We start from the raw sequence: 23,471 nt of genomic DNA, 5'->3' as shown, positions 1-23,471 counted from the left end.
TAGAACCTAAGTTTCTCAATTCTCTAGTATTCTTTCTACAGTTTGTTGTTTAATAAAACATATTTCACGAAAAACCAGCAGTAATCCTAAGGATTACTGATGAGTCCTACTTCTGTAATGGGCCTCTGATTGAATCTAGGGTAAAATTAAGGACCATGGATGTTAAGAAAGGTTCTAGGCAAGAAGCAATGTATACACATCTGCAATAACATAAAATGTATACACATTGCAGTAATGCAAAAAAAGGGGGGGGGCAATGTAATACTTGATTAGCCTATGGGGAATTTTTGAGAGAAAAGAGGACAATCTTGACTCTAAACGAGTACTTTTTCTTACTCTAAGATTTTGATACTAAGACGCAGAATTTTTCTTTCAGTTTTAACATCTCTTGATCGTATCTATCCATAATATCCCTTCAACTCCCTTATGGGCACTGCGCATGTTGACTTTAATTGCCATTTAAAATGTCTTCAAAAAGATTATACTATGATTTGTCATTGAAACAAGTTACTGAGTAAGTAATAAAGGAACAGAAACAGAGCAGCAGAGTGTACATTTGGTATTAGTGAAGTAAATATGGATGGCTGGATGAATGACTACAGTTTCATATTTTCTTGCAAAACAATAACTAAATGCTGTTTGCATCCAAAGGAAGGAAAATACCTATAAAATTAAGCTGTTTTTGTCGTGTAAATACAAAACAGACACGATACTGCCTACCCCACACCAAACAATGCCAATGAATGCACGAGAAACTGTTAAAACCCCTAGGATAGATGAAAGAAAATTCAAAGCAACAAGAGGCTGATGTGAACAACTGATTGTCACAGTTTGTCAGCAGAGTTTAATTTGTTGTTAAAGAAAGCAGTGCGTATTACAATCAATGGTATCTTATACCCAAGGATAGAATAGATAAGTGAAAAAAACCAAATAGGCCATCAGTGGATATGCTTCACTTTGCCTTAAGAAACACAGATTTGCAATTGAGCAGTTCATATATTTTTTCCAAATATTCTTTATGTCATAGTAGAAGAAGAGCCCAAGAATTCCAAAGGCTTACAGCAAACACAGGAAGAGAGAACTTTCCTTGTGGTTTCCTATGTACTTTAAAATTTCACTTGAATTTTGTTTCTACTCCACAATCTATGTTTAACATAAATAGACCCCCCCCCAATGCAATACACACAAATCTTGAAAAGAACGCACGTTTCTGGATTCACTTTGCTCACTTATTGTAAATTCAGTAGTTCGAGCTCAATGTCCCAAGCTTAACTAGCATAAATTTATAAAGAAAACTGAGTCACAGCTAGATTTATTTCCTTATGGAGGTAGGCAATAGACGAGAAGAATACTATTCTTTTATAATGAATCAGAATTTCATAACATTATAACTGTATAAATAAATAAACCTCTGCGTCAATTTAGACCAATCAAGAAATGATGCTCAAATAACTCTTGATTTAATACTTTAATAAATGATCATGAAGAATGATCATTTATATTTCTATGTACCATTAAAATTTATCGATAGTAAACTGAAAACAACAGAAGAAAAAAGTAGGGAGATAAGACTCAGAATAGTCAAGACTAAACTACAGCAGTTGGGGAAAAATAGTCAAAAACATGGTTATGTGATGGATACTTCAGTCATCAGTTAAAATGGAATTATTATAGCTTATTCCATTCAAATCAGTGCTTCAGTGAGTTTGTAGGGCTGAAGAGGAGAAAAGCACGTATTTCATGGGGTGGACATGCTGACCATACAGCCAAGAAAATGTTAATACTCGTTAGTATATTTTCTCAGTAGAGTTGATCATTATTGTTGAGAACAGTAATATAAACACTAGTTACTGTTTTAACTTTCAGACTCAAGTTATACACAAAGCATCTTCAATGCTTATTAGGTTCCACTAACAGATTAGGAGGCCCTAAAATTCTTATCAAACAAAATGGGAGAAATACTGCTTTATAGCTGATGAAATATGAAATAGACGTTTAGATATATTATTTGAAAACATAAAAATAAACAGCAGAAAACTCAAATTGAGAAAGGAAACCAAATCCTTGTCTTTCATAATAGGGAGTCAATAATATTTTATATGGGAATAATATTTTATATGGGAATATTAAAAATATTAATGGAAGAGGATCCTTTAGACTAAGAGTGGCAACCACCAGAGAAAATAAAATCAAACAAATGCAACACTTGTTTCTGAAAACTGGAACTGGAGGTAGGGAGTAATAAAGGAATTGCTGGTTTTTATTATAAACTGTTCTGTAATACTTAATTTCTAGGTCTTTAATAAAATCACAAAGAAGGGAGAAAACAAAAATATATCCTATTAAGCAAAATTTTATATACTTGAAAAAAGAAGTGTCTACCTAAATTTGACTAAGGTAAATTTAGAGCTAACAAAAAGTTAAATCTGTAATCATTGCACAAATGGGTATATAGCTAAAAATATGAATAGTTTAAATAAAACGTTTACCTAAATTTAAATTTATTTGGGAAACATATCTAACATTTTGATGTTAGAGAGAAAAGCATAATCCTCTCAAATAAGGAATTCTTTCCTCAAATATCAGAAATGAAAAGTCTGAACAAATGGCATTTCTTACCTTTTATGATTCAGGGGTGATGCCTGTTGTTAACAAAACAATTTAAATTCACGTAAGTTATAAATTCTTATGTGAACCACTTAGAAGTACCATTTCATGTGGTTCTTCTTTCAGAAATGACTCATTAATGGATGTTGTAGTTCCCGTGGCTCATTTCAAAGTCCTCAAGTTCCACACTCAGACAGACATTTAATGTCTTAGTTTAATGTTGCTTGTTATGCTCAGTAGTACTGCTTTGTATACATATACCAGTTATTTATTTCTTCTCCCATTGTACACCTAGGCTATTTCCCAATGGGGCTATTATGAATACAATTGCTCTGCACATTCTTGGACAAGTCTTCTTGTGAAGTTATGATTTCATTTCTCTTAGGCAAATACCTAGTAATGGAATTGCTGAGAGATAGGGTCTGAGTATGTTTAGTGTTATAAGAACCTGCCAGACCCTTTTCTGAAGTAGACATATCATTTTATATTCCCACCGACAACATATGAGAGTTCTGATTATTCCATATACTTGCCTATAATTTATCAGTCTTCTCAATTTTAGCCATTTTAGTCGGGGCACAGAATTTTATTTTAGGATGTACTATAATTATTTAACCAAGCCCTTCAAATTTAGACATTATTTTTAATGTTTCTTATTTTAAATAACACTGAGAACAAATACCCTTGCATAATAATTCAGTGTATATCACTAATTTTTTCATTAGGCTAAATTAATCAATCAGTTGTTGCAAACATTTGCAAATTTTTCTATTCTACATTTCTTGCTAAGATTACTTCTGATATTTATGGCTTTACTTGCTATTTTGAATGGGTTCTTTTTCATTGTGTTTAAAATTGGAAATGGCTGGTTAGAGAAAAACTGTGCTTTTTATGTGTATCTTATCATTGCCATTTTACAAATTCTCCCACTACTTCTAATAGTCTTTCAGGTCTCTACTTCTGTTGGTTTCCTTATTAATACATATAACTCCTTTAAACTCTTTACTTTTCCTTATTTTAATTCATTGGCTAAAACTAACAGAACAACGGTTTTAAAAAGAAAACTAGCGACAGCAGGTATCTTTTCTTGCAAGTAACTTGAATGGGAGTTTAATTTTGATGCTCGAAAATAAAGTCACTGAGGATTTTGCCCCTAGTGTCAAACTTTACATCAATATTCCTTAAATGAAATAAATACTATTTAAATATAGCAAGGAATCTAAACAAGTCCTAGAATGACTTGTTGGATGGTGACCTTCCATATTTTTTAAAATTGCACTACCAGCCACCTACTGTGTTTCCCCGAAAGTAAGACCTAGCTGGACAATCAGCTCTAATGCGTATTTTGGAGCAAAAATTAATGTAAGACCTGGTCTTATTTTACTGTAATATAAGACCAGGTCTTATATGATATATGATATGATATGATATGATACAATATAATACCGGGTCTTATATTAATTTTGCTCTAAAAGACACATTAGAGCTGATGGCCTGGCTAGGTCTTATTTTCGGGGAAACAGGGTAATATGCCTAAGCTAAAAACACTGAAGAAATTCTTATTTCCATCCTCATCCCCAACATCTAATTGGCTTCCCAAGTTCTTTCCATAGCTCCTATTTGTATTCTCCTTCCTATTTTCACTATCTTGATAGTATTCTAGCCTTTCAACATCTCTTGCTTGAAATATTTCAATTTATCAAAGGACAATGAGATTTCTTTCAATGAAACAAACCCAAGCATATAATTTCATGCTTTAAAAAGAAAGGGTTTTTACTGTAAAGTAAAGATCTCCCTGCCAGATCAACTATCATCTTCACGACTATATAATTTGGTCTCATTATAATACAAAATACTTATTCTGATGAAAAAACAAAAATGCTATTTCTTCTTCCTAGAATCTATACCTCTGTACCTCTCTCCTCTCCCAGATAGTCCCTTTCTGCCAGGTAAACTACCATTCATTCTTTCAAACATAGTTCAGACGTCCTCTCTGAAATTCTCTCAAATATTTCCTGACGCTAATTTGCTCCATCCACTGGACAATTACATAACTGTCTTCTAACACCATTTATACTCTACTAAAATCATGTAGGTTTTTCTTTCTTTCTCCCCTAATAGAATATGTGCTAATTAATGGCAGAAATAGTCATCTTACAGTCTTTTGTATCTTTAGCCCCTGAGTGAATGACTGTCAGTGAAGTATTTTTAAACTTTGTATGAAACAAAGAATAAGTTCACAAAAGCCAATCGAAAAGTATGTTTCAGTTTTTCCCCGATAAACTGAAAGTTGCTTCTTAAAGATTAAGGTAAAATCAAGTTATTTTCCATTTTCATTTATAAAAAATCAATATATTTTGCTTTAAGAATGTGAAATATTTTACAAAATGAATTACTCAGTTCTTGAAAATTCATCATAAAATATATCATCACCACCATTCCATTTCCTCTCCTTGTGAAAATGGCAGATATGAACGAGCTCTCAGAAACTAATACCTTTAAGCAAGAGAATCCTTTGAAATTTTATTCCAACTGGTCAGTACAAATTCTATCAAAATGCACACATAATTAACATGTTACAAATGGGAACATATTCTATCTAATAGTTTCTGAGCAACTAAATGTAATTAGTGACCAGGGAATATTAATATGACCAGTACTACAAATACATTTATAACGTAGGAATCAAAATAATTTTGATTAAAATATCTAGTGAGTAATATTAGGATGTTTGAATACGATTAAACTGAATCATTATCCAATGACTTTTTTTTTTTAAATAGAAGACAAATTATTTGTGTACATACGGCTTTGTTTTTTGATATAGCGTGTTTCCCGAAAATAAGGCCTAGCTGGATCATCAGCTCTAATGCATCTTTTAAAGCTAAAATTAATATAAGACCCAGTCTTATTATATTATGTTACATTATATTATATTATATTATATTATATTATATTATATTATATTATATTATACCTGGTATTATATTATATTGTTATATAAGACCCAGTCTTATAGTAAAGTAAGACTGGGTCTCATATTAATTTTTGCTCCAAAAGACACATTAGAGCTGATTGGCTGGCTAGGTTTTATTTTCGGGGAAATACGGTATTTTCTCTTTGGCTCTATATCTCGATTTATATCATTTTATTAGTCACTCTTTACACTCACACACGATAAACTACATCAGTAACACGCAGAAGAGTAAAGTGTAAATCAAAAACTTACTCAATTCCATGATAATGACATACTGAAGCTTTTTCAAATGGTAAAACCCGAAGTTTCCGAGGACTAAGTTCTGGTGTCAGAACAAAAGTTTTTTCCCTGCAACAAAATTGTTTTATTTGTATTTAAAGTTTATTAAGAGAAAAAGTATCAGAAAGTGTCTAAACAAAGAAATATGACTTCCTTCAGTACAAGTGAATCTTACATGGGATAAAAAGTAAGTTGTATCAGACCTTAGAAAATGAAGCAGGGGTAGGCGTGTGGATTTTATCACCTACATTTTCTGTAACTCAAGTTTCCAAACTTATGATGCTACTTATTTTATAAAAGTATTCTGAGAAATGGATAAATCAAGAATGGAAAATCATTTGAAGTGGAAATTCAAAAAGCAGCATTATTCTGGAAGGATTTTTTTCTTGGTATAATGAACTAATGATTATACATTTAGTTCCATTCTTTTTTACAGGGGAATGATTAAGTCAACTTGAATCTTTGGTAACAAAAGAGGTATTTAATTCCTACTATAACATATGAAGGACCCAGATCTTTCTTTACCTGGGAATGTAGTCATCTTGACACCTACTTTAAGAGTCAGCAACCATTTTAAATATTAGAGCGTTTTAGAGGCTAACTGTTGACTTAAGTTCTTCTGAGATAGGTTTTCAATGAGCAGGTATGTTAAAATCAATCATATGGTGAGCTTACGTGAAACGGTCATGCTCAGCCCCTTCCATATCCAGACCTGCCAGGGGTATATAAAAATCTCGGGAAGAAGGTCACTGCAATTAGGTTCAGCTCTCCGGATTATTCTAATAGGTGCCCGCCCTCCTTCTCTGCCTGAATTGGGAGGCACTATTCTAACGGACTGGATCATATTCCTGAAGCTCAGAACAGATTAGCTGGGAATGGAAGAATTATGCATCAGTGGTCTTTACACAGTAATAGAAAGAATGAAGTATCAGAGGCTTGAATTCAGAAGACTTAGAAATGGTACACAGAAAGGCAAGTAGACAGTAGAGTACCAAGAATACATTCACTATCACATTTTCCCCCCTGTGGCATTAGGAAAGAAACTGCCCACTTTGCCACAGAAAATTATCTAGGGTATTATGATAAGCATCTGAAATTATTACATTAAAATATAAGACACATGCTGATTAATAAATTCTAAAGGACAGAATTTATATTCTAATGCATTCACTTAAAGTGTTCCACAAAAAGTAGCACTAATAAATTGCAATGACCCCAGTGGCTTGTTGACTGAGCATAAAAGTGAATAATTTTGTAATATATAATAGAACTCTTTAGGTCCCTAGAATTTCAGTTATTACCCTTGCCATGTTGTATTCCATTTCTGATTTCAATCCCTCTCAGTAACTTTATCTTTTTTGGTTTAATTTTACTCAGACCTTGTTCTTTCTAAAAGAAACATTTTAACCAACATGTATTTTGTCATGTTTAATATTTCTTTGGTATATACACAGGAGTCAGGCCTGTACTTTAATTTAGTATAGCACTGCGAATGGCTCCTTGCATAGGTAGACACTTAATAAAGTCCACAGGTTCTTAATTCAGTGCCATGAAAGCTCATCCTTCAACTTTAACATTAATAGAAGATATATTTGATAAGGATTCAGTTCTTTACTAACATCAAGGAACCGTATCAAACTTTCCTAAATCAATCATCTGTAAACTAAAGAAAGAATTAAATACATCTCCCCTACAACATTGCATTTAGAAAGACATCTGGTCAAAAACAGTAAAATGTAATGTACATAATTCAGTTTTAGCAAACCCATCTGACTGCCAGTTCATGCTTAGTGATTTAGAAGGACAATATTCCAAAACTAAATAGATGAAAATGTGTATACACTTCTTCACTTTTGTGATTCCCACAAAAAAGGAAAATGACTCCAAAATTACATAATTTTTATGTCATTAAAATCATTAAGTCATTAAGACCCAGAGTCTCTCTCTCTCCCCCCGCCCCCCCAGTGAACATCCACATTAAGGAAATCTGCTCTATTATTGTCTTTTAGATATAACTGTCTTCAAATAGATCCCTCCAAAATTTACCTTTAAAATCAGTATTTGCCAAAACAACCTTTGTAAAAGAGATCAAAATTATCTATAATTTTTAAGGTCCTTTGGAAGGTTTTCAAAACAATGGATTAACAATTAAGAAGAAGTTGGGGTAGTAAACAAATTATTAAAATCTCACCAGTATTTGATGTCACAATTTTAACTGTAATTACGTCAACTTTAGCAACATCCAGTTTTTACCAACTAGTCACTTAGTGGAAGTTGTCTTGGAAGTCAAATTAGTTATAAATTATTCATGTAGACACTGAGTTCTTACTTGGTAATGTTATAGTTTCAAAAGCATTTTTATTACACTTTCCTTTTCCCTCAGTTGAAAGACTGCTTTTTGCTACTATTACGCATGACTGACAATGTCATGACAAGTACACAGCAGCAAAATCAAAACTACAGAGTCACAGAAAAGAGAATTAAAATATATACATATTTGCAAGTCAAATCATATTTTTTCCTTGAAAAGTACTGTCCTTTGTATACAAAGTAGAAGCTCCTGACTTTTACAGGGATTGGGCTGAGATTGCTCTTATTATTCCTGTTCCCCTTACATTCAGTACCACGAAACAGCAGGACATTTGGCTACGGTAAAATGTGAGGATGAAGGCCAACTGACAAAGATTGGGATCCAACTTGTGAATTCTGCCTAAGTGGCACAGGACATCAATTACCTGGGGAAATGAGATGCAACGCTTTTTAAATGATTTTTTGAAAAAAATTAATTGGAGATTGTAAGTTTATAACTTACCCTTTTTGAATCTGTAAAGGCTGAAGATCTCCAATTGGCAATCCATCTGAGGTAAAGAATTTCAGCAATTCTTTAGCATCTAATAATGTGATTGAATCCCGTGCACCCTCTTTATGGCCCAGCAACTGTTCAGACGAACAAGGTAAGGAACTGGTTCTGGGAAAATAATGTTATGTAGATTCAATGAAAGTGGATCAGAATTCACCACAGTCAGGAAAAGATGGCACAGGCAGAAAACAGAAAAATGTACAAATAAACCTGAAGAACTACACATTTGGGAAGAAAATAAAGTAAAATCTCTGCAAATCACTTAGTATCAAAGTGTATTTTAAAAAACCTGTAGGTCACAGTGAAACTTAGTTACCATATCAACAATGATTCTCTTCTACTGAACTAAAATGGATATAATTATATTCTTTATAAATGGCAGCATGCTTTATTATTTAGTACTGTGAAGTTATCAAGTCTATAAAATTTAAATCAAAACTTTCTTGTATGTTCTGGAACCCCACAATATTGTAAAATTTCAAGAGTAGAGACTGGATGTTCCAGTTTTCTATGAATTTGAAAGATTACTTGAAGTGCAACCATGAAATAAGGCAGTAATCAGAAATCTCTCCAAGGTCTCTTCTAGCCATGATTATGACATTATGAATAAGCACTGGATCACTATTATACCTAAAATATATGCACAACTTTATACTTTTCAAACTACTTTACATACATTACATTCCTTTTTTAAAAATAATAAATTTTATTGGGGAATATTGGGGAACAGTGTGTTTCTCCAGGGCCCATCAGCTCCAAGTCGTTGCCCTTCAGTCTAGTTGTGGAGGGCGCAGCTCACTGGCCCATGTGGGAAATTAACCCACAACCCTGCTGTTCAGAGCTTGCGCTCTAACCAACTGAGCCATCCAGCCACCCCAACATACACTACATTCTTCATTCCCTTGAAAAAGACAGCATAGGTCTCACCTCCAAATCAAGTTAACACCTGAAAATAAGTACTTTGGAAAGTGAAAATCAGCATACCAAGCCTAAAAAACAATCATGATTCCTATTTTTCAGATAGATACTAACAGACAATAGTTTACCTTATAGACACAGGGTGACACAGCTATTTTAAATAGAAGTAGACTAGTTAGTTAGAAGTAGACTATTTAGTTAGACTAGTTAGTCAGAAGTAGACTAACTCTGAATGAAGTACTATTTCTACTGTATCACTCTATAAACCCAAAAAGCTCTTAGAAAATTTTAAAAACAGGAAAGAGAAAAATGCTTTAGACTCAGAGAATGTGAAAGGTTTTATCAAGCACTGAGTCGCAGATCACACGAAGGCTTTATGTCACAAAGCACAAATAAAATCTTTCAATGTCAGCACAGAATATTAATTTCCTGACTTTATATAAATTCAACTATGCGTGATTATTGTATTACTTATTTTATTATCAAATCAAGCATTTTTACTGATAATTATATGATTAAAATGTTGACATTATGGGTTACTACTTAACATTTCTATACACTAGGGATCAATGCTGTACCGACAATAACACTTTCCCCTTCCCATGCCCGTTATTTTTTAAATTGAAAATATAAATCTAATAAAAATAGTCAAACAAGAAAATAATCAAATATGTTCTATAAACTTTATACTCAAGGAGGGCAAGAATTACATTATGAGTTTAATTTAATTTCTATATAGCTCTAATAGTAACTCACAAAGGTTCTCTAATAGTAACTCACAAAGGTTTCTTAATGAAAATTAATCTCAATCATTTTACAAGCTGGATGTAATGGGGAAATGTAGAATTTGCATTTATATAGAATCCTGGAAACAAGGATATCAAAGCAATTTAAAATCCTATTTGTGATAAATTACACTACTAACATATGTCAGGTTAAAAAGAACAAAAACCAAAACACTGACAACACTTTATTTTGTTCAGTGTTTTCAAGCTTACAAAGTATTTTATCATTCATTATCTCACTAAGTTTTCACAACTTGAAGTAGCACTGAGACTGTCATCCTCATCTTAAAGATGAGGCAACAAAGTCACACAACAGGTGACTGATTTTGTCTAAAACCAAATTCTTAGGACTTCTGAATTTCACCATGGAGTGGTCTTTCATTCTCCAGGTAAACCTGTGTTTTTTGTTTTTTTTTATCACACTTTTTCTGCATTTATTGAGATGATGCTATGGATTTTCTCCTCGATACTATTAAGGTGATAAATTATACTGATTAGTTTTTTTTATTAGTTTCAGGTGCACAAGACAAAGTAATACTTAGACGTTTATCATTTATATCCCTCACACTGTGTGAACCCCCCTCCCCCCATTCACTATCCCTCTGACATCACACAGAGCCATTAAACCTGTTTTAACACAAAACATATCCTTAAAATATGCAACATTACTTTTGTCCACAATCAAGAATTTGATGGTACCTCTCCATATTTTGATGACCTGCATGGCCCTATATGTCTAAATGTGTTTCACTCATTTATCCATTACATCTCAGATCAAATGTAACCTCCTTAGAGAGCTGTCCCTGACCATCCAGCCTTATCTAAATTTCCACCATCTTCCTCCCCTCAACAAGTAAAATTATTATCCCTCAGTCCCTTTGTTTCTTTTATTCATTACACATAGAATAATTAATAATCATTGTATTTACTTGTCTGGTTGTTTTCTTTTGACTGTCTCTCCCATTAAAAGGTAAGCTCTAAGAGGAGAGCCTGACACATAGTTGATGCTCAATAAATATCTATTGATATATATGAACAAAATGTTATAGCAACTCTTACATGTTATCAAAAGGGGCTAAAAGTAAAAATGTGATTTGAAATACTTTGGAGGAAGGTAATGTAAGAGAGCTAAATTCTTCTTCTTTTACTCCATCATTCAAGAAATGTATTGAGTGCCTAAAATGTACTGAACTAAAATAAACAAACAAATACATTCCGCCTCTTAGATTTAAAACATGTAAGAATATAAAGCCGGATAGTTTAAAGTGGCTCAAAGTAGAAGAACACTTTTACTTCATTTTATATGCTCCAGTATTATTTAAATATTTCTTATCTATTCATATACTATGTAACTCTATGGACGGTAGTCTGAAAAGCCATTCACTAAAATGTTAACTGTGATTATCTACCCCCGGAAAGTACAAATAGAAGGAAGGAGAATAAGAGGATTTTCTCAACATACCACTGTAATGCCTTATCTCTCTCTCTCTCTCTCCTCTCCTCTCTCTCTCTCTCCCCTTATAGCAGTTAAGCATATATTTCTTTTATAATAAAATTACAAAAAATTAGTATCTGATAAACACAATGTCAGAAGAAAAAAAAAGTTCGTTTAAAAATACTGAGCTGTTTAAATACTACCTCATTTTCTGTTTCGTTTTTTCAAACATTTCCAGATTTTGAAGAACATGCCTTTCAGGCCATTCCAGGGGATTGGTTTCCATTAGACTTGAAGAAATAGGTTCTAGTGGACTGGTGTCTAAAGAGAAAGAAATACACATAAGCACCGAAAAGTATTAACCTACTGAATTTTGCTATGTAAGAATGTATTATGTAGATACATACATCCGTGTGTGTATAAAGACATGTTGGATTCACTGTACAATCCTTACCTCGGGCATTTATTAAGGTTATCTCTGATGGCCTGAACTGTGCAAAATGTCACAGAAAAGGTTTTTGCAAACGAAAAAAAAGTCACCATTATTAAGCTTTATTTATTTTACTATCGCCTCAAAAGAAAAGTGCATCATCCCAAGACGTATAATAAGTTCCTCCGCTCCTAATAAAGAGTCCTGTGACCATTCTATCCTAGATAGATCCCTTTCCTTGAAATTCATATTTAGTTATTTAACCAAAAAATACACAGCACTTATTTCATAAAAGGCAACTTTCTAATAAGCAATTTACGAATAATTTATTTAATCCTCATAACAACCTATGTCATTGCTAATTTAAAGATTAAAAAAAAAACAACAAAAAAACTAAGGCTCAGAGAGGTTAGAAAACTTGCCCAAGGTCACATAGCAAGCAAGCTGCAGAGCTGGGATTCAAACTTCTTAATCTTGCGCCAGAGCCCATGCTATGACGGGGAGCTATTCTCTCTCCCTTACTGAACACACCCCCCATTTACAAGTAACCATAGACTGTCTCCAACATCTTTCAAATTACTCCACACTACTATTTAACTTTGGTACTGATATGTAACAATGATGGTGATGATAATACAAATGACAGCTCAAACAATTTGGGGGGCATTTATTGTGTTCTAAGTGTTTTATATGTATCAACTCATTTAATCCTCGCAATAACCCTAGTAAGTGGGTAATATTATTATCCCCATTCGAAACGTGAAGAAACAGAGGCAAGGCATTCAGCAAACAAGCTACAAAACTGAGTTTGAAACCCTGGCAGTCTAGCTCCAGGACCTGGGCTTAGAACATGGCACTAAAAGCTGCATGTATATTTTGCTTTCCAAATAGATCATATGCCTGTTGAAAGCCAAGGATTCCAATTTTAACTTCATCGTGTACCTTCGTGGTGTCAAACAGACAACAGGTACTCAACAAACATTACTGTTAACTTGATGCTTCGATCGTTTTCTTATTAATCTATGGAATAAAAACGATTCTCATAGAATTAAAAACAAAAACTATGCCATACATTTAAAATGCCAGGCATCTTCAATTGCTTTCTTATTAGATCTTGAGAAGCTTCCCTCTATTCAAATTCATCACAATAATAAGAACCAGGAAAATAGAAATACAAGTTAATATAGAAATGACTTCCTGCTCCCTCGGCAAAGTTTGGTAACTTCCTGCAAGTTACCATAATGAATGGCAAATGTTGGAGCATCTTATTATGTGAAGTTTTAACTATATTATATTCACTGGGTACGTTCCACTTTTCTCACTTTATGAAAACACAGCTTACTAGAAATCCACCCATTCTAGCAGCTTAGTAAGAGCAGTAAGAGGGTTTGCCTTAAAAGCCTCTCCCTCTGCTTAAAAACAATTATACTAAACATGCTTTCTGAAAGAGGTAATCAGAAAATTTTTAATGTTTAAATGATGAGAAATACAGGCCATCTCTCTCTCTCTCTCTCTCTCTCTCTCACACACACACACACACACACACACAAACATACACACACACACATACAAACAGGAAGTCCTCACTTAACAACATCAATAGGTTCTGTAACTTTAAGTGAAATGACACGAAATCAATTTTATCAAAGGCTAATTGATATAAAAAGTTAAATTCCTACAGAACTTCATCAAGTTGTAACGAAACAATGTTGAATAAAACGAGGACCTGCTGTATTTAGAAATACAAATATCTATCGTTATTTCTATTTAAAAGATACGTTTTGATTTTATTAATATATTTTATTAAGTTTTTGTAATAATAAATGTCACACACAAAAAAAAAACCCTTAATATTTACAGCAAAAAAAATCTTACCATTTAACAGATTGGAGGTGTTAATTTTGTCTGTCTTGATTAGAATTGTTTTAGGAATCATAGCGTCAAAATGATCTAAAAAGCGTTCCCTTGAGAGTATCAATAGATTTTTGAGTTCATCAACAGAAACTACTTCAGGCTGCTTTGCCAACTTTCTCCTTTCTGCAAGACAACAAATTAATAGAATTAACCATATGACCGTTATTTTAAATCCTCTCTAAACCACATCTACCACTATTTTATGGGAATTTCAAAAGTAAAACAAGTGAATTTATCCAGCGAATCACCATTCCTGTGTAAACCCGCTTTAATTTTACTCCCATTTGTAGGTAATGGTGGAATTTCCAGTTATATGAGGGAAACAGAAAAAGAGTCATTTGTTAACACTGAAAGGAGATAAACGGTGAAGGCAAGTTTATCAAAGTTTTCAGAAATATATTGCAGCGCTTTATGCTGGTGTTTTTGTGAAACTAAAACCTGTAAGACTTTTGGTTAAACATGGTAGCTTGGCCATTTCCACGTATTTCTTCTCTTTCCCCAAACTTAAAATCACAGTAAAGGAAGGAGAAAAGACAACAAAAGGAGAAACGATAAAGAATGACAGTTTTCAACAAATCCTGGAAGATAGTGATGACGCCTTGGTAATTGAATCCGGTAGAGCTGAGGCAGGATCAACTTGGGTGCCTACAGTCGCACAACCTATGGGGTATTAGAAAGATGGAGGCGAGGAACTGGGCTAAAACAGGACCAGATCCGTGGACGTTAAGGGAGGGAGCAGTGAGAACCAAAGGTCCCTACCCACCCCGTCCTCCAGTCTCAGAGTTCGGTGACTTCACTTTCATACTTTTGGTAGAAACTGAAAACGAGTCTCAGACTATGAAATACCAGGTGCATTAAAAGGTGGTATTGATGCTGGGGTTAAATAAGAGTGTATATACGAATGGTCGGACTCCTCGCCCTGCAGCCAGAAAGCTAGCAGCTACAAATGACCCACTGGAAAGATTACGGGATTCTCCTTTTGAAAAACTGAAGGCCTACAGAGAAAAGAGGGTGGTACTGATATTGAAGAGGAGGTAGGGACAGGAATTTACAACCAAAATGTTGAATTGTCACCCCATCACTCCACAACGCAGCTTGCCAGATACTGTATTAGAGTGAGGCATGTAGAACTTCCCAAGTAAATCAGGACTGACATAAAAAATCACCAGACACTAAGGAAAGGTGCTGAGGGGCAGGCGGCTCTGCATTTCCACGGTCCTGTGGTGACACGTGTAAGGACTTTGATTCAATAACACTTCCAACCCCCTTTTCCCTCCCATCACTCACTGAGCTAGTTTGGAGAAGAAACTAGGCATGCTCTGATGAGACCCTTCCTCTCCAACTTTCATCTGAGCTAGCAAAGCCTCAGAATGTCTGAGCTCTGCAAGGTGGTGAGGACCCTGCCCCCTCAGGGCTGATCTGTGCAGCTGCCCAGCTCTGGTAGTCATTCAGGGGATACATTCAATTCTAGGTGTGCATATCAGAAAACCCACCTGGCCACAGATCTAAAAAGTCATTTCCTTCAATCCAGCTTTTACCTGTATTTTATCTCCATCTGCGTGTGTCTTAAGTTTATTTCTCAACTGGTTTTTGGGAGGGAAAAAAAGGTATTATTTATTGCGCAAACTAAAAAAAAGTCCAGGATGAAAAAGAGAGACAAAAGCAAGCAAAGAGGAAAAAAAATGAGCCAGCAGAAACAAAAAACATCCCAGAGGAAAGAACGTTTGTTGTAATTAATATTCTCATAGAAATAAGAGAGGGTACTATACCCAAGGAACAAGCACAAGATGCTCCGATAAAGAAACAGTCAATGAACAAGAAAAAACTTAAAAATTAGGCACGAGAACTCAAATTTTTAAAATTCCATAAAAGGGATTAAAATAAAATGGAAGATAACCCCCAGAAACTAGAGCAAAAAGATAACAATATGGAAATGGAAATGAAAAGCAGGTGTCCTGTCCTGGAAAGCCAATGTACAACTAATAAGAGGCCTAGAAAGAAGTAAAAGAGAAAATGGGAGGAAGGAAATAACTAAAGAGATCAGAAAAATTTTCAGACTTAAGACTGTGAATCTTCTATTGAAATGGCTCATCAAATACACAGCTTGAGAGGGAAGAAAGGAAGGGCGGAACACACACACACACTACAAGTCACAATAAAACTTTTGGAGACAAAGCTCCTGGGGATAACGGTTCCAGAATGGGGTGAAAACAAATAAACCAAAACTGCAAAGGATAAGAATAGTCCTGGATTTCTCAACAGGAACACAGCAACGCAGAAGATAACAGAGCAATGCCTTCAAAACACTAAGGATAAAGAATTTCCAACTTGGAATTCCAGATGAATTATCAATCAAGTAAAGATATTTTCAGACATGCAAGAGCTGAAAAATGTATGCCCTTTGAACTTTTACTCAAGAAGCTTCTGGAAGATATGCTCCAACTAAACATGGGAGCAATCCAAGAAAAAGGAGCATGATAGGTCTAGGAAAAAGAAGATTCTAAAAGAGAACAGAGAGAAGTCTCAGCAGGTCTAAGAAGCAATGTGTTCATAATAGAGCAAAGTATAAACATTCCGGAAAAAAAATTAAGAGAAATAAAATGGAACTGCTGTGTTCGACAATATGGTGAATTATTTGATGGGTATGTGGCAGAAATGCTGGTGCCTCTGGAAAACATAACAATATTTTGCGTGTGAGGAAGAATGGGAAATTAACAATACGGTGATCATCAACCATAAGAAAAACAAACATGATATAAGAAAGGAGAGTTGGTCATCATCACAGATTACATGACTCAGCAGTAAACTTATGTGTATACAATCTTAGTCACGCTGAAACTAACCCGATTTAACCAAAATTCGTGACGTCACTGGAAAGGGTGGAAAGGGGAAGTGAAGATGATGTGGGAGAGTTGTCTTTATCTTCCAAAGTTAGATGTTAAAATAATGTCTGAAACCGGTAAGTCAAGAAGTATCAGCATACAGATATTATTTCGAAAACTGAAGGAAACGTCAGAAAAACTAGCTGCCTGTGGATAGAGACGGACAGATGGGGAGAACAGGGCAGGGCCCTGCTCGTTTCCCTTTTAAGTTTTCCAGTTCCACTTGAATTTTTAAACTATACCTATGCATTCCTTTTATAAAAAATATTTCCATTTTGAAACACTTATGGGCTAATCACATTTTCTTTTATAATAAAATAGTAAAGTATAAATTTAGAGAGAATTCAATTCAACAGACATTTGCGCGTGCACTGCCTGGAAGGAACAGCGCTGTGCCCTCGGATACAGAGGATTAGAGCACATGACCTCACTAGGTGAGGTCGGTACACAAATAACAGAAGGGAATAGGTTGGAAAAGCAGCAGCCAGTCTTGAGGTTCTGCTTTATACCATCAGCTTTAGGAGAAATGCCTCTGTAAAATCCCACCTCACCAATGTGGGTAATTTGGAAGGGCTCTTCCAGTTCTGATCCAAGATGAATAACACATGACTTCTGCAGTGAACCACTCTAGTTGTGGTAAAGTGAGAGTTGTAATATATGCTGCTTTTATTACATCTTCTGAGTGAGAAAATAAAAAGCAATCAAGCTTTTTATTCTCTGCACAACCTGCTGGAAGCCAATCTAAAACAAAAAGTTATCGATAGTTTGCTTCCGTCTGAATGATATGCAACCAATAATACGCTTCAGAAATTAGCCCTATATTTGTATTAATCCTAAAAATATACTTAAATCATGAATCTGACGTATGCTTATGGAAACGTGTCAATTAGATGACATATTGGGCAATCTGGAGACCAGGGCACGCCTTCCTTCTGACCTTGATGACTGAGCAATAGAGACGGAAAACAGATGAAGTTTAACAGGGTTATGAGCAGGATAATTTACCCAGGTGAAAAATAATCTCTACATAAACGAGTTTGCACACAAGTGGCAGATAAAGATTTGGGAGAAATATATTGAACTAAAGTCTAAAAATAAATTAGCTAAAGAATACTAGTCCTTCAAAAGCTAGTAATAACTAAGGATTTATTAAAGAAAAATATAGAGCAGCATATCTAAAGGATCAGCAGATGAAGCAATCAGGTTTGCACTGGTTCTATAAATGGTAAAAAGATGTGGAGAGCTGAGAATAGTGACCCAATATTGCAACAGAATGACTGTTGTTTTGGTATTTGTTTTGCATCACACTGAATGGACTTTTACTTGAAAATTGTTCTTAAACTCCTTTAAAAATACGTGAAACAAGATGTTTAATATTTCCAAATACAACAAGTTACAAATTATCAAAAAAATGGGTAAAATATAAATTCTAAAATTTAAAATTTTAAATATCATTCTAAACAATAGGATGAGACACAATTTTTTTTAAAAAAATAAATAACATTAGTGACAGTAAATTAGGCTAAAAACTTAAACCCTAACAGGAATTTTATTTGATTTTTGTGTTATTTTAAAAAACAAAAAGCCTCAATAATGTGAGTACATTTTCATGCAATCTTTTCCAGTTGCTCTTTTTGGTTCAGTACTAGTCAGAGAAAGAGTGGGCAGAGATAAGAACAAGTTCACTCCGTGTCCGTGTCTTGATAATTCTGAAAAACCTTTTGGAAAAACTTTGTTTTTCAGCAAAGACTACAATTTTGTATTGATACAGAATCACTGATTCTTTTTTCCAAAAAAACGCTGTTCCTTTTACATTACTGAGTTTTTGTCATGTACAGATTAATTAAAAATATCAATTTAAGTACTTTTATATTCATATTTCACTTCTTTAAGAATCACTGAACTAGACACTCAGATATTCTTACACTGGAAACTTTGTTTTGCAGTCATTTTCCTCTGTCTTTGGAGACACAAGAATTCTGAACAGATGCGTCTTTGTCCCCAGTTTTTAATCCAGTATTAACTCTCTGGGTAGAGAAGAGATTGATTCAGCAAGCAATTCCACCATAAATGGATTAACTGGGTCATTAATTTTAGTCAAGATTTAATGCTTCAGATTGCAAATGAGCCATTTCATGGATATGCCCAGAGCTGGTGTCTCCAGCGGCTACTTAGCTCCAAGGCTTCCTTCAACTTCAGGACCCTACCTGCCCCTTCCAGGCTCTCTTCCATCCTTACAGGTGCTGCCTGTGTTACAGCTCAGATTTTGGTGCTTCTACATTTTTAGCGTCTGTTCAGTAGGTACTTCTGTTCCCCTCTGCCCCCAGCAGCACTTCCAGTCACATCTATAGGCAGCTATGTAGTTTTAGCTGCTAGTATTTCCCTTTCCAGCCACGGAGGATGGATGGCCTTACTGGGGTTAACTCTTCTTACCCAAAGGAGAGATGCACCAGCTTCAAAGACCTGCCTGTTTTTCCACTCTGACAGTGTTTCTGGTGGGAAGGGTAAGGAAGAGAGGTAACAATGAAAGATAGGGGAGATGTTGAAGGAACCAAGTTAGAAAGAGCAGCGGGAGGGTTATGGCAGGAGTCGGGCCCTGCACAGGGGTTTAGCAGGGACAGAACAAGGACAACAAGTGAATAATTCTGCGGGTTGATGTTTGAAGTGAAAGTGTTTTATCCCAGAAATACTAGTATCACAGTATTTATTTTTTTCTTGGATTTAACATGTACTACTTTTTATTGAAACTGATTTGCCTTTCTAATTATATTTTCTTTGAGCTAATATCATTTTCAAAGTTAAAAAAAAAAAGTCAATGGTTGGAGGAATTCAAGACTACACAATTACCCTGTTCTTTGTACAACTGAAAAAGTAGGTAATTCTTACATGAATAACTGAGACCAAGTATTCTAAAATTTTTTCCATTGAATAACAGTCTATTAAAGTCAAAATATTTTTTAAGTGCTTTTAAAGAATGCTAGTTTGTATTTTACAATATATCTACTTAACCCTAATATCATTTTTTTCTATATGCAACTTATGAGGCCTCACAATTTAATTTCTTAGAAATTCTGTATCAATTTGCTTAAAATAAGTTTATATTAGATATTAATGAGTGATTATTAAAAAATGTTAAAATTGATAACCAAGAAATACAGAAAAAAAATCATGATCTTTGAAAAGGTGACAATTTTTTGAATAAGGAAAATCCATAATGCCAATTTTATCCAGTATGTGAAATATGCTTAGTTATTATATTATTGGTAATCATGATTAAAGCCTAAGAATCAATGCTCAAGCTAACATATTAACTTCTCTGAATATGCGTTTTTTTCTGTTTGTAGTCTCTTATGACAGCTAAAAATACATAAGGAGAAATCTAAAGAGATCTATATTAACCAGAATAAATTGTAAGTATCTTTTCCAGCATATGGTTGAGAATGATGAAATACAAAAGTTTCCTGGAGAAATATTTTTATAAATGTTAACAATGATGTACAAATAAGTAGGAATATTTTGAATCTGATGGAAAAAAAATCGCAGTCTTTGTCGACTCTCAACCACCTCTATAAATGTGTGTCACAACAAAAAAGACAAAGTGTATAAGAAAAAGTGTAGAAATAACAATGCATTATGTCTAAACAAGTCAACATCCTTACAGTAGAATAAAATGTACAAAATTGTTACTTACTCAGATATTCTTTCAAAGCCAAAGCTTGAACATTAGCTAACTGCTTCTCTCTCTGTATAAGCTGCTCCCCAGAAAAATGTGGAAGTGACATGAAGTCAAAAGGGAAGCCTGAGAAACAGAAAAAAGTCAGTATTAAAGATGTTCTATGATAACAATTAATATTCAGTTCCCAGGAAATGTGTTATTACAGAATTAAAAAAAATAAGTCAATTGCTCATCTCTCTTGATCTTGCATATTTCAAAATAGATAATAATTAAGCTGCAGGAAATAAGCATACTAAATTATTGTGCATTTTAAACTTTCATCTGCTTCTTAAATGAAAGGATTTAGGTAGCAGGATAGAATTCCCTCTACCACATTTTCTTCTGCAGGCTCAGCTAATTGAAATTCCTACAGAAAACACAGATAGAGTGAAAGCCCGACTCTAAAGACGGCCCCCAGTGAACCACACCTCCTGCTGTTCACCCAGTGTGGAGTCCCTCCACAACAAACCCAGGCCGGCCCTGCGAAACCAACAAAGTATGGTAAAAGTGACAGTGAACGACCTCTAGGCAAGGTCATAAAAGCCTTGAGACTTCTTAAAGCAATTGCTCTAAGAGAAGTTAGCAACCCTGTAAGAAATCAAACTATCCTGAAACTATGATGTGAGGAAGCCCAAGCTGGGCATGAAAAAATGGCACGTGAAAAGAAAGTTCACTGTCAGCCCTTCCAGCCATCTTAACCCAGGTGCCAAACATCCGGGAGAAGGAGCCATCTACACACCACGTCCTCTTAATTCTTCAAATGACTGGAGCCCCGGCTATGTGTGACTGCTCTCATATGTGAGACTTCAAAATAGAAACATCCAGCTGAGCCATCAACTCAAAGGACTATGAGATATAATAATAAACAGTCATTTTAAAGCTAAATTTGGGGTCGTTTGTCACACAGTAATAAATAACCAAAACATAGAGCTTGGAGAGAAAAGAAGAGCAGTAAAAAAAAACAACAAGATGCTTAAGAGAAAGTAAATGAAAATGAGAAATAAATTATAGAAAAATAATATGTGTTTAAAGTGGAAAGTACTAAAAATGTCCTATTCGGAATTGAAGATTCACCTAGTAAATTTTACTGGGTATAATGTAAAAGGGATTAATTCTCTATTCCCTGCATTGTTCAAATATGTTATATGTTTAAAATAAAAGGTAAATTTACTGAAAGTGAAATGGAGTTTGGGGAAAATAAGTTCATTAAAAACATGTTAATTATATATGCAAACAAATGTAAAAATGTTTTCCAGCTAAAGTTAACACTTACTCAGTGACGTTTCTTCTGCCCTGGCTTTCATTTTTCCATGAATTAAACTGAGTGCAAATGAACCATTGATCTGGTTAGCTGAGTGAATCAGTGTGGCTTTACATTTTCTGTTGCCATCACCTTGTAACAAGAGATAATAGCTAGAACACTCTCCTTTCACTTCAACATCTGGAACTAAAGAAAAACAATTATTTTGTTAAATATGTGAAAAGTCAGCATCACTATGGCAGAATCATACATTTGACCCATAGGATATAATGACGTTTCTGTTATTTGAAAACAAGCTATTACCCAATACATTTGGAGCTAGCAGTTGTTCATTTAACTGAGAATGCTATTATAAAAAAAATGACACAAAGCATAAACATTTTCCTTTAAATTAAAACTATGTATACTCATTCATTAACTTTGGATGTAGCTCACTGGAGTTCCATGATATTTTTCTTATATAATCACACCCATAATATATCAACTACCATTTCTAGCTTCCATTTCTTTCAAGTGAAATAAACTGACCCCTACAGGCACACCCAACTCAACTAGTGGGTGAGAAGTAAACAGACGTACTTAAGAGAATATTTTTGCTCCTTGCAGTGGGTACCCATAATGTATTTTACAGAAGGAATGGAGAGCATTCATTAATCTGGCATGCCAGTTATGTGAAGGTCAGTTACGACAGTGCCTAGTATATTTTAAAAACAAATCAAGTGAGGGTTATAGTGAAGGTTGAAGAAAAACTGTGAAGCCTTTGAGATTAAAAATAGAAGCAGAGTTCTTTTTGTTGAAGATGGTGCATTGGACATAAGAATTTATTTTCACTATCTCCTGAAATTCCATGAAATGAGAATAAAGAGATGTTAAAAATAGCATAAATCCACAAGGACTAATATCTGAGAGAAGAGAACAGAAACTAAATTCTGAAAGCAGAAAAGCAGATGAACAACTGGCAACAGACCTCAATCTCTCAATTGCTAAGGAAGCTGAGAAAAACAGTAGAAAGCTTTGAAGCAAAACAATTTACACTACAATCCATGCCAAGAGACTCTGGGATGGTGACCCCAGATGGTATAACAAGCAAAATCAAGGTGAAATAAGAAGACAGGTCGAAAGTCTGAAAAGCAGTTTGGCTTCCTGATTCCTCCTTATTCTATTCAGGCAAATGCTTGTCCTTTCCCTCACCCAGAATACTAGTGGTATTCTCTGAAGAAAGTAAAATAATGTGTCTCTGACCGGGTAGATATAAAAACAGAGCTTAGGGTCAGAATTATCAATGGTGAAAGCCTTTATACAGAATATTGAGGCTCTTTACTCTTCTTCATTCACATAACTTCCAGAATTTTGGAAGCCAGATAGCAGTACTGAGTCTTCTTTTGGAAATGTGGTCTGTCCTACATAA

General features: G+C 34.3%; 1 protein-coding gene across 1 annotated transcript in view; it reads right to left on the bottom strand.

The window, feature by feature from the left end:
- MTBP (MDM2 binding protein) overlaps positions 1-23,471 on the bottom strand; it is a 73,733-nt gene that overhangs the window by 11,841 nt on the left and 38,421 nt on the right. Inside the window, exons 12-17 of the mRNA XM_033125879.1 lie at positions 22,076-22,249; positions 20,779-20,886; positions 14,167-14,328; positions 12,065-12,182; positions 8,676-8,831; positions 5,837-5,932 (exon numbers count right to left, since the gene is read on the bottom strand). Of these exons, the coding sequence (XP_032981770.1) occupies positions 5,837-5,932; positions 8,676-8,831; positions 12,065-12,182; positions 14,167-14,328; positions 20,779-20,886; positions 22,076-22,249 (814 nt within the window). The remainder of the gene's footprint in view (positions 1-5,836; positions 5,933-8,675; positions 8,832-12,064; positions 12,183-14,166; positions 14,329-20,778; positions 20,887-22,075; positions 22,250-23,471) is intronic.

This window comes from Rhinolophus ferrumequinum, chromosome 14 (genome assembly GCF_004115265.2).
Source record: "Rhinolophus ferrumequinum isolate MPI-CBG mRhiFer1 chromosome 14, mRhiFer1_v1.p, whole genome shotgun sequence".
Taxonomy (NCBI): Eukaryota; Metazoa; Chordata; class Mammalia; order Chiroptera; family Rhinolophidae; genus Rhinolophus; species Rhinolophus ferrumequinum.
This window is presented reverse-complemented; position numbering and strand designations above follow the sequence as displayed.